This window comes from Capsicum annuum, chromosome 12, assembly GCF_002878395.1.
Source record: "Capsicum annuum cultivar UCD-10X-F1 chromosome 12, UCD10Xv1.1, whole genome shotgun sequence".
Lineage (NCBI taxonomy): Eukaryota > Viridiplantae > Streptophyta > Magnoliopsida > Solanales > Solanaceae > Capsicum > Capsicum annuum.
Genome location: NC_061122.1, coordinates 197,317,359 through 197,330,046, shown reverse-complemented (window position 1 = coordinate 197,330,046; position 12,688 = coordinate 197,317,359). Strand labels below are relative to the sequence as shown.

At 33.5% G+C, this 12,688-nt stretch overlaps 1 protein-coding gene across 5 annotated transcripts; it reads left to right on the top strand.

Moving 5' to 3' along the window:
• The first annotated feature begins 1,785 nt into the window (after positions 1–1,785).
• LOC107851208 (phosphoinositide phosphatase SAC2) lies at positions 1,786–12,037 on the top strand. 5 transcript variants are annotated; one of them, XM_016696146.2, is made up of 17 exons: positions 1,786–2,072; positions 3,169–3,296; positions 4,359–4,563; positions 4,646–4,811; positions 5,389–5,611; positions 5,919–5,995; positions 6,230–6,417; positions 6,493–6,590; positions 6,681–6,814; positions 6,931–7,059; positions 7,633–7,966; positions 8,657–8,778; positions 8,888–9,001; positions 9,523–9,711; positions 10,282–10,455; positions 11,288–11,396; positions 11,579–12,037. In XM_016696146.2, exons 2-17 carry the CDS (start codon positions 3,189–3,191, stop codon positions 11,693–11,695), a joined length of 2,487 nt encoding a protein of 828 aa, XP_016551632.1. In that variant the 5' UTR covers positions 1,786–2,072; positions 3,169–3,188; the 3' UTR covers positions 11,696–12,037. The 5 variants fall into 5 exon arrangements, 3 of the variants coding, with proteins under 3 accessions (XP_016551632.1, XP_047256897.1, XP_047256898.1); XM_047400941.1 differs by having other exon boundaries at positions 1,787–2,072; positions 3,171–3,296; positions 7,621–7,966; XM_047400942.1 differs by lacking the exon at positions 9,523–9,711 and having other exon boundaries at positions 1,787–2,072; positions 7,621–7,966.
• Positions 12,038–12,688: the final 651 nt, after the last annotated feature.

Genomic DNA, 12,688 nt, shown 5'->3' with positions numbered 1-12,688 from the left:
AAAATTAGGGCCATCAAGCTGTTTCCAGTAAAGCCTCAATTTAGCGCAAAGCAATTCCAAGGAGTTCGAAAAAAACACTAAAGTAAAGAAGAATGACAAAATACTAAAGAAAGCATGATAAATAAATTTGGTGACTTTGGTAGGAATTTTTGTTCTAATTTTAAGTTTTGATAAGAGTAATTAGTATTGTTAAAAAAGGCAAAATCTATATCTATATCTATATCTATAATCTATATCTATATATATATATTATGTATTAAAAGTGTGAATACCCTTAGAAAAGTGATTTGAACTTTTTACCCTTCATTAAAAGTTTCTGCAATAGATAAAATCATTTTTTTACTAATTTTTTAAATCTATAATTATACATAAACACTAATAATAAATATTTTTTGAAAAATAAAAAATACTTGTTATTTTAGGCAAACTAAATTGTAATAGGAATCTAAACAAAACTATTTGCATTTTAGACTCGTGAGAGTTCTAACAAAACTATCTATTGTTCTGGCAAAATAAAAAGCAGACATATTTTTAGAAAAACAAGAGGTTTCAATTAATATTTTTGATAAACAAAACATTCTTCTATGACTCAAATTTTTGGCTAACTTTTACAAAACAAAAACCATAGAAGGACTAAAAAGTTTCTTGGAAAAACAAAAAAAAAAACATCGTGAGTTTTCTTTCTAAACATCGTAATTTAAGGGGTTGTTAATTTATTCCACCTATATTATTTGTATCTTAGCTATCTATTAGTACTAATTAAATCTGTTCTCCATCTTTACATGTTCAAAAAATGTTGAATTTAATTATTGTATTTATATTTATTATTTAAACAAATAAAATATTTGTCTTAACGTTTGAACTTATTAAAATAAGGTACACACACGTACACCTCAACTAGTTAAGATAAGAAATATTCTTGAAATTAATCTAGGTGTTAAACAAGGTATTTAAGTGCAAAATTAAAACTCCTTACTAATGATTTGATCGTTAATGAATTTCATGCAACAAACAACTCCTGCATAAAATCTAATGGATTAGCCATGTAACCACTCCGCTCGATTATAAGAGCATAGAGTTATAGTAAGTCACAATCGCATTATTAAATGTAACATATTAATAGGTTGTCGTTAATTAATTTCGCATCATTAACAAATTAACCTTCCCACTTGATTATCAGATCACTGAGTTATAGTAATTAAATTACCATCACATTATCAAATATAACGTACTAATTCTTTTGTCGCTAACAAATTTCACGACATGAACCTTCTCGCGTAAAATCTAGGTGGTGAATCACGTAACTTTCGGTTTCATAATGAGAGTATTGAATAAGAATAAATTACCTCCTTCATCATTTTACGCAAGGAAAACTCACTTAATTCAAATTGATCTAATTCGTAAATGAACGAGTATTACTTAGTAAAAAAAAATCTTACCGTCAAATTATTACATATAGTGTATTCTCTTATTAATGAACTTCGCGCCATGAATACTTTCCGCGTAAAATCTTACTAGCGAGTCACGTAAGATCGTTAGGAAAAAAGAATTATAAATTCCATCACATCATTACACGTAAGAATAGCTCATTCAATTCATAAGATTAGCTCAATTCGTAATTCACTCTTGAACATACACACCTAATTATCTAAATAATATTTAGTAAAAAATAATACTTAAAATATTATAACCTCAGAAAATAAACTTTTGCAAGAAAATTATTTGTTACTATAATACTTTAAAATTTTAAATATATCCACTTTTTTTTTTTTAAAAAATAAAAAAAAAAAAAAAAAATTATCAAAACCAAATACCAAAAATCTGGAGAATAACAAGATTATGGACAGTATGATGATGATTCAATTATTATACCCAGATTTTTGAAAAAGTTCCTTTTTATGCTTACCTGTACATAATTTCATTTTCATATTTTTATTTTTTTCAACAACAAAAAAAATTGATCCAATATATATATAAGCCATTCATTTTGTGGACATAGTCACCGGAGCTTGTTCCTTCTCCGATCTCCTCCATCCTTCACAATTCATCATTGTTGTGAATTCATTGCATCGGTTGATCTTTTCCTCCTTCATTCATAATTTATTCATTTCTCATTTTTTCGAATTCTTTGATAATTTTATTTTTCGATTTTTGAAGTTGAATTTATGATTCTACTGTTTGCAAATTTTGTGTGAAGCATTTAGGTTTGGTGTCTGTTGTGTTTTTTTTTTTTTTTTTTAAAATTTATGTGCTCGTTTCTTCATTTCTGGTTAATCATTAGTTCATTTTTTCAATTTTTTGAAGTTGAATTTTTGATTCTACAGTTTGCGAATTTTGTGTTAAGCATTTAGTTTTGCTGTGCTTGAGTTGACTTGTGTTTTGTTTTTTAAAGTTTTATGTGTTCATCAGTCTGTTTTCGATTTTTTTTTTTAAAAAATGGATTTTTTAAGTTGAATTTGTGATTCTACTGTTTGCAATTTTTTTCTGAAGAGTTTAGTTTTGCTATGCGTTAGTTGGATTGTGATTTTTTTTTTTAAAAAAAAAGTTTTATGTGTTCATTTCTGATTTTTATCAGTCATTTTTCCTTTTTTTTTTTTTTTTTTTTTTTTTCAGATTTTGGACTTGAGTTTATGATTCTTCAGTTTGTGAATTTCGTGAAGCATTTAGGTTTTCTGTCTGTGAGTTGATATTTGATTTTTCTTAAAATTTTAATGTGTTCATTTCTGATTTTATCAGACATTTTTTTTTTTCAGTTTTTGAAGTTGAATTTATGATTCTACTGTTTTCGGATTTCGTGAAGCATTTGGTTTTGGTGTGCTTGAATTGGCTTGTGTTTTTTTTGTTAAAAAAAAATTTATGTGTTCATTTCTGATTGTCATCAGTCATTTTTCCAATTTTTAAAATTATTTTTCTCAATCTTTGAATTTGAATTTATGATTCTACAGTAAGCTAATTTTGGAAGCATTTAATTTTGCTGTGTGTGAGTTGACTGATTTTTTCTTAAAAAGTTTTATGTGTTCATTTCCTCATTTCTGATTTTCATCAGTCATTTTTCCAATTTTTTTTTTTTTTCATTTTTTGAACTTGTGTTTATGATTTTACTGTTTGCGAATGTTGTTAAGCATTTAGTTTTATGTTTCTGAGCTGATTTGCATTTTTTTTGTTTAGAGGTTTTGGAGTTAGGAAGCATGGGAACAGACAGCAAGCCGCAGCAACGGCATGTAATTAATTTACAGCCGAACAGCGACAACAATGGCTTCTATATGCAGAAGTTTCGGCTTTATGAGACTCGTTCGGTATATGCTCTGACTATTTTATTTATTTGATGTCATTTTTGATCTGTGTACTTAGAAATGGAATTTATAGTTCTGCTAAAAATGTTCTGTACTTCTTTGAGAATTTGATGAAGTTTGGATAACACTTTGAAATGTAAGTTTTCATTTTTTTGATATATGGAAGAATTGGAACTAAGAATAATTTTTGCACTGTGTTTGAGTATCTGAAGTTTAGTTGAAATTAGTTTTAGTCCAATTTAAAAGCCGTGGAAACTGCATCGTGCAGCAATGCAGTGTAAGGCTGCATAGAATAGACCCTTGCGGTCCGGTCCTTCCCTGGACCCCGTGTATAGTGGGAACTTTAGAGCACCAGGCTGCCCTTTTTGTTAGTCCGATTAGCCTCTATAAGTTAGTCAGTTAAACTCTGCAAGCTAGATAAATTGAGAAGGAGAGACTAGAGAGTAATTGTTTTTGTTAAATGTAGACTTGTACTCTTTCATATGTTTATATGCAGCTCTTGTTTTAGATTGTTGGAGTTTTATGGTTTCAAATGTATAGCCATATTAACTTTTCAATATCAAGAGATATATTGATCTCACTTTTTGGGTAAACTTTAGTTTGATTTTCCTTAGTTTTGTTCAAGCTCCTGTTTGACACCATTTCCCTAGCTTGAATCTCGTTCAATCCATAAACACGTGCAATCCCATCTGCCCAGCTTGATAGGTGCATTTGACCTGCGCAAGCTTCCCGCCTTTTTTTTTCCTTTCTACTTTTCTTGTTTCTGCGTTATTGAATGCATCAACAATGAGCAATAAATACTACGGAGTACAGATTTAGGTACCAAGTTACATGCTTTTTACCTGTATAGATTTCAGTATATCTGCTTTCCGACATTCTAAGGCTGTAGTTTTGAAATAATATGCCGTTTACTTATTTTTCCCATTTTGGTAGGTCAGATTTTCTACAATGCTGAACTTACTGACTTAGACCTAAACATGTCATTATGCGCAGTCGTATAGTCATTAAATATGTCTTGTTATACTAAATGCTTGATTATATTTAACTTATTTCTATATGGGACAGAACTTCTACATGATAGGATGGGATAAGACCAAAACTTTTTGGAAAGTATTAAAGATTGATCGATTGGAATCTTCAGAGCTAATCATTCATGAAGATCCTACCACATATTCAGAATCTGAATGCATAGACCTCCTAAATAGAATACATGAAGGAAACAAGTCTACTGGAGGGCTTAAATTTGTTTCCCGCTGCTATGGAATTATTGGTATATTTTGCTTTCAAAGTGTCACCCATTAATATATGTGTGATAGTGTTTCATGCAACTAATGTTTCCTTTTTTGTTCTAGGTTTTATAAAGTTCTTGGGACCTTATTACATTTTGGTCATCACGGAAAGAAGGAAAATAGGAAAAATATGCGGTCATCCTATTTACGCTATCACTAAGAGCGAGATGTTCCCAGTTCCAAATTCTACTGTGCTTTCCGATCTGGCTTATTCTAAGGATGAAAACAGGTCTTTAGTCAATTCTTCATGCCAGTGTAAATTGTCCATAGTTCTTTTTAGGAAAGCATTATAATGCAACGAAAACACTTCTGATTTCTTTGTATCTTTGTATATTTATGCAACCTGTTATCTATTTGGTTTTATTTTTTGTTTTAATATTCTTGTATTTGTGTGACAATTGAATTTTGCATTCTATAAGAAGTCCTATGTTGTTGAGGTAGTTGATACTATTTTACCAATACACCTTGTAACGTATTCGCTGTCCAGTGAATTTCATGTTGATCGAGTCACTCAGATGCTCATGGGACGAGTATACTTAGAATGTTTATAGTTGAGCCTTTTGTAGCTAAGTTGTTCATAGAGCCCATTGCCAGTTCATTTCCTGAAAGTATACAGTGGGCAAATTACAGTGGTGTTCTGATGTTATTTTTTACATGTTGAATGAGACGAGGTATCTTCAGGATTCCAGCTACACATATATTATGTTTCCTATTTCAATATTTTTGTCCTCTACCCTCTATTTATTTGTTGCATCAAATTAATATTACTCACTTTTTTTCTTTTGGTTCCTTTTTTGGAAAAATAGATACAAAAAGCTCCTGCGCAGCATGGATCTTACCAAGGATTACTTTTTCAGCTACTCCTATCATATTATGCTTAGTTTTCAGAAGAACCTGAGCAACTCAAAGACAGGACTTGCCCTTTATGAGACAATGTTTGTGTGGAATGAATTCTTAACTCGAGAAATTCACAGTCAACTCCAGAATACTCTCTGGACTGTTGCACTAGTCTATGGGTTCTTTAAACAGGTATTTTCTGTCTGAAAATGTTCTTTTAGATTTGTACGTGTAACCTAGAGGAAATCTAATTCTTAGCTCAATGTAACTGGGTAGGATGGTTTTTTGATATGATGATATCACATTGCTATAAGCTTAGTTTGTGTACTCACTTGGATGCAAACAGTTTGTGATTTTATCTGAGAGTATATCTTTGTGTTCGTTTATGTTTGATCTACTTATTAAATGCCACCATGATCTTTGATTTACTTATTAAATGTCGCCATAAGTAAGATCATACTTTCAACAGCATATGATTTTCTTGTGTTTTATGGAACAGGCAACACTTACTATTTCTGCGCAGGACTTCATCTTAACCCTTATTGCTAGACGTTCTCGCCATTATGCTGGTACCAGGTTCGTATAATTAAAGCATACGCCATCTTTGTTTGCTATTTTAAGTTCTGGCAAGTGGCCTGGAACAAGGTAACAGCAAATTATGAAGAAAGTTCTCTTCTCTCTTAGGTGTTTTAAATTACTTTTCATGTGAACGCTTAATGTGATACTCATGAAATACATAGTGACCTCAACATCAGTAAGTACGTAACCATTTATGTTGTGTTGAGTTTTTATTTCTTTTATTTCATGCAGATATTTAAAAAGAGGAGTAAATGCAAAGGGTTGTGTAGCAAATGATGTTGAGACAGAACAGATTGTGTCCGAAGATGAACCTGAAGGGTCCCCTTTTGGAGTAAGCGCAGTTGTGCAAAACCGTGGTTCAATACCTCTTTTTTGGTCACAAGAAACTTCGCGCTTGAATATGAAACCTGACATCATATGTATGTCCCAAATACTCTTTAAGATTTTTGGGAATATCCATATGCTCAATTTCCATTGACTCTCTTACCCTTTAGTGTCTAGGAAGGACTTTAAGTTTGAAGCCACCAAACTTCACTTTGAAGATCTTGTTCAAAGATATGGAAATCCAATTATTATATTAAACTTGATTAAGGTAATATATTTCATGATTCAGTCCATATTTTCATTACGAGCAGTACTCTTTGACATTTTCCCCTTAGTTTGTAATTTTTATGTTAAGCAGACTCATGAGAAGAGGCCCAGAGAAACGATTCTTCGTGCAGAATTTGCAGATGCGATTGAGTTCATAAATAAAGATCTTCCTGTGGATGACCGCTTGAGATTTCTTCACTGGGATATAAACAAACACCCGAGAATGTACATTGTTGCTGTCTCTCCTATTCGTTTTTCCTTTGTAATTGTTTTTACTTTTTTTTTTTAAAACTATATTACTGATCTATGGGTTTGATGACAATCTGGCATCTCTCTTCCAGGAAAGCTACAAAGGCCTTGACACGTCTAGGCGAGGTGGCTACTAATGCTTTGGAGTTAACTGGCTTTCTCCAGTGTCAGCTTATCCCTACTTCAAGAACTGATGAGTTGCTAAAACTTTCATCCATCAGGTGAGTTGCCAATCAAAATAATTCTTTGAAGATTTTAGTTTATTAGTTCGTTAGAGTTGATTGTTCTCAAATTGTTATTTTACTTAGAAGGATCCTTGCAAAACTGTTTGTGCTACAAAGCTTAGATGTTTGTTTAGCTTTTCGTGGTATTTTTGCATACAACATGTGTTGGTTGGGGTATATGTTGAGGAATTAGTTGGTGCATTTACTTACATATAGTTCTGTTGCAATCTGGTTAATATTTTTCTTTCACTTCAATGCATAAAAGATAAATAGATTGACAGTCAATAAATAGATTGGATCAATTCATGTAAGACACACAGAGAGATAGAGAGAGAGCCTAAAGCTAAAGCACTTGATGTTCACATGATTTCTTGCGTATTTTTCAGTAGTTGAAAAAGTTTCTACTGTATATTACTTTTCACCAGGGGTAGGTTCAATTTGTCCCAGAGCCCACTAGTGGGACTACACTGGTTATGGTGTTTATGTTCAATTTATGTGTGTTGCCTTCTCTAGAGGATCAAAGCTCCTTTTTTTTCTGCACGTTGATCTTATTTGCAGCTGTGGAAACAGAGAAGGCCGTGCTAGAAAGGACCTTTACGAAATGGACGTTGAAATGAACAATGTGTGTGATGATCTTTGTGGAGCTTACTATGTCAAACTTCTATCAGTCCAAAAGGGAGTCTTAAGAACGAATTGTGTAGACTGTTTGGATCGGACAAATGTTGGCCAGTATGCATATGGGCGGGTTGCTCTGGCCCATCAGCTGCATGCCTTAGGCTTTGTAGATGTGGACAACATCAACATTGATTCACATTCTCCTATAGCACATGACCTAATGCAGATCTACGAAGAAATGGGAGACACTCTTGCAATACAATATGGTGGATCTGCTGCACATAATAAGGTAATCTATCGTTGTTATTTATGAGAAATTCTGCAACTTTCTTGTTCTATCTTCTAATGTTAACTATAGTAATGGGTTGGTTTTGTGGAATGGATTCTTTCAGTCCATTGAATTTCTGATGCCCTATTTAGAAGGTATCTTCATTTAAGTGGACGGGATGATGGACAATATATTTTGTTGATAACCAAGAATCCCCGAGGGCTAGTGGCTCACGGTTTGAAATTCAGTGCATAATGGGCAGGGCTTGTGGGGATAGAGGACAACAGTTGGTTGCCATAATCCGGAAATTGATTATTTAGACATACTTTTAATGATATTTAATCGAAATTGTTTGTTTTTTGCAAATTTAATTTCATGTAACGAGACTTCACTGCACCACATGGAACAATATGTTTAAGTGCATGTCATTTTGTTACTTGAAATCTATGATTTAGCTTGCTGAAACCCTGCACAATAGTACCTTCTTTTTGTTGCTTTATGTGAGAGTGATTAAGATGAATAAAAGTATTCTATATATGGTGCAAAATTTGAGTTTCCAATAAAAAATACGATTTCTTGTTGCTCCCTGTTCCAGTTCTTCGTTTGTGACCAAACATTAGCATACTGTTTGTTACTGAAGTTGTGGCTTATGCATTAATAATATGCTCGCTATTACCATCTGCTGTACTGATGAATATGGAACACAAGCAGATATTTTCAGAAATACGAGGCCAATGGAAAGCAACAACAAGGTCTCAAGAGCTCTTTCGGACGCTTCAGCGCTTCTACAGTAATGCGTACATGGACCCTGAGAAACAAGATGCCATTAATGTGTAAGTGAATTATTTCCTTAACAATAAGTTCCATATGGCTCTTATTCAAAAAGATAAGGGCATCTTAAAAATTAACTATGAGTAATGACTAATGTGGTGTCATTTCCAGGTTCTTGGGCCACTTCCAGCCAGAAGAGGGTGGGCCAGCTCTGTGGGAATTGAATCCAGATCAGCATTATGATGTTACGAGGCATGGATCAAGTCCAGCTGCAGAAAGATCTAGGTATGAATGATCCATTACAAGGCAGACTTATTGATCGCTTGTTTCTCTCTTCCAGATTGTTTTTTACTGTTTAAAGGTCTACATGCTCTCTTCCAGATTGTTTTCTACTGTTTGAATGTCTGAATTCTCTCTTACAAAATGTTTTTTACTGTTTAGAGGTCATTCTGTAGAATCACTATTTGTCTGGTATAATATTATGCTAATCCATGAGATTCACTCATTTTGCTCATCTTCACTGTGAGCCTGACTTGTAACCACCTAACTGATAAAAAGGTTAGAGATGATTCTGATTTTCACTGTAAGCCTGACTGCTAACCATCTAACTGATATGAAGGTTAAAGATGATTCTGATATATGTGTCCACCGCGAAATGAAAAAATTGGAGAATGTACTTCTCAAAGCTGATTAATTTTTCAAGTTAATCTTCTTTTCTGGTCAAGTATCCAAAACAGAAAGGAACTTTTTCTGTTTGCCAGACAATTGTATCAAAGCTGTTAGCGAAGCAGTTTGTTAATACGCAGGTCATTTATTAAAAGATCGCTATCAGAAGGAAACATAAGTTGCGGTAGCAGCTCTCATGGTAAAGAAACTGATATAGATCAGACTGAAGACACTTATCAGCCTTTCACTGACAGTGGAAAAGGTTGTAAGGGTATTTCGGAGTCCACACCAGAAATTTCTGCCTGTGACAGTGATATTCCGTTTACCAGGTAGCTTGGTTTAGATTTTCTGTGCTTCATAAATTCATTTGGAGCAGTAACATATTCAGGTGATTCATGATGTCATTGGATATTTCATCGAATGGGTGCTGACTGCTACTTGCGGTAGAAAAACATCTCACTCATGGTTCCTTCATGCTTCCATGGACCAATGCACTTGAAGGTTGAATGATTTCGAATGCTTCATGCATTGTTGCATGTATCTTTTAACAAAGATCAATGTATGATATCTTACCAAAATGTATCTTTTAACAAAGATTAATGTATTGTATCTTACCAAAATGTATCTTTTAACAAAGATTAATGTGTGATATCTTACCAAAACTGCACTTACCTTATCACACTTAACCTCATGGCTGTATGTGAAGTTAAGGTATCGCCATGTTGCAACTTGAAAAATTCTGTTTGCTAAAGACTTATTTTCTAACCGAGGTTTAACCAGTGATGTTTTTAAAATTTTATTCTTCATCTTTTACTGGAGCTGAGGTGATGCTATTTGGAAAAAAAAATCCTACTTTGAAATAACTCATCGCTTACTGGTGCTTGTTTTTCTTGTTATAGGTACAACCCCTCACTGTCAAGCAAACAGTTTTTCAATGATATGCAGTTAGAGCAAGCTCTCGGAAGTGATTGCTTTAAATTTCAAGAAGGTGCTTTGTTTGATTCCTCAAATTTTCTAGATGTTGATTGGCTCTCTTCATCGGGAAATTCAGGTGCAGAAGAAACATATGACAGGTATACTTTCTGTTCGATGACCAATACATAAAGAAAAGTTGATGAAGAAACATATTAGAGGTGTCCTCATAGTCTAACCAATGCTTAAGGTGAAGCACAGGATTGGGAAGGAATAGAATACTTATCCTGAAACAAGAGAGGGGGAGGGAAAGAAAGAATATATTAAATACCTTAAATGTTGATTGTTTGATATGTTATACTTGATTTGAGGGTCTATCGGAGACAACCTCTCTACCTTCTCAAGGTAGGGTTAAGGCTGCTTACACACCCACTGGTGGGGTTACATTGGTTATGTTGTTGTAGTTCTACCTTAAATGCTGATTGTGGTAACTTCATCAATTCTCTTGCTGATTCTTTGTCCCAAAAAAAATGTCATTCGCTTGCTGATGTTACTGCAACAGCAAGGAGCCAAACTTCAAGATTCATGCAGCTAAGTGTTTTTAGTGGCTTGTAATAAAATGTTTTTGAGTGCTCAGGCTTGATAGGTTAGCAACGTCATTTATTAATGACAAAAATGGTGCAAAAACGAAACAGGAAAATAATGGTCTTTCTAGCGCATGGTAGTGAGAAGGGATTGTCTGTTTTGTGGGTTAGTGTTGTATATTTTGACTGGCTTAAAGTTGATGTAATACAAAATTTGAAAACAAGACTCTTTAGTATCAATCATCATTTACTCAAGTTAATTCTGCTGTCAGATTTGTCATCATTTGGAAATGCACCACCTTTATACACGTCAGACTGATCGTTTTAGGAAAACAAGGCCTTAATGGCCTAGTTTGTATATATAGTTCTACTTTTGCTGTCAAATCTTAAGCTTATTCCGTCTGTGCAGATCTTCAATCATGGCTTCTCCATCTCGGGACTTGTCATCAGATAGTGTAACAAATGAGCTTAAAGCAGAAACAGACCTCTCCGCTAGTGATTCCGTGCCAGGCTTGAAGGTCAGTTCACTCAGAGTTTAGAATATTTAAATGTTGTGGTTAAATCTAAATAACAGCAGCCTTATTAGGTAGTGCTTTCACCTTAAATAATGAAATAATGAATTATCCTTTTACTGTTATTCTGATTTTCTCTATAAATATGCATGACTAATTCTTTTTACTTTCCAAATTTCTTATTATAGAAGGAGCAGACTAGCAGAAATATCGTTGTTGATGCTAAAGAGAAGAAGAAGACACACCGGCAATACTCTGAGAAGTTTGTGCGTTGGGTTAACGAAGGAGATGTGCTTTTCCCTTGACATCCAGTTCTGGACTCTTTTTGGAGCTAGCTATATATTATTTTGGATAGTTACATTGGATAGACGGCATCCTAAGGATGTTGATACATAGAGAGAAAATAGAAACAGCAAATGACCAACATTGCTTGAGGAAGATTAGCCTATACAAAGCTATTGAGATTGTAAACTTCCAGCAGCATAGAAGTTTATATTAGGAAGTTTAGGGGTAGATTGAAAAGGAAATGTTCTTTTCAGTTGTTTTTGAATCTTCTTTTCTCAGACCAATAACTTTTGTAGGTTTCAGTTTCTGTAAATAATTTTATTTATTTAGAAATTGGAGCTGAATTTTTTCGTTTTGAGACATTCACAAGAGCCTTCACTATTTTGAATGCTTTCAATCTTGAAATTCCCAGATTATAGTTACCATCTGATCGTAGTGGTAATTGTGAGTCTGTGATTGTTTAGGTGTGTCCTTCCTGATCCTCTCGTACTAAGGGAAGGTCCTCTCTACGCTTAATACACGAGCTTCTTGGAGGAGGAGCATCCTGGGTATATTTCGTGTGTATTGGTATAGTTTACTGTAAATGATTGGTTTTCTTTGTGTCTGCTGTCCTGTTTGTTTCAGTTATTGTATTATTTGTTGATACTGTTGTTTTCTCTAGTATATTTTCTTTAATGTGCTTTGATAGGCTCTACTTTAGCCGAGGATTTATTGGAAACAATCTCACTACCTTCACAACATAGGGGTAAGGTCTGTGTACATACCACGCTCAGATTCCACTTGTGGAATTGCACCGTGTATGTTATTGTTTTTGTAACTGGTTTTTCTTTTTCTTCCATTTTTTCGTGGTATTTGTTGATACTGATCATTAAATTTGTTGTTCATTCTGAAAGTGAAAGACTAGTATCCTTGACCAAGTTGTGTTGAGAACTCAACTAGCTGTTTCACCTGCATCAGAATCCTAAACTGGTTAAAGTTAAAGCTAGTAATTGATAACATTGCATTTATCACTT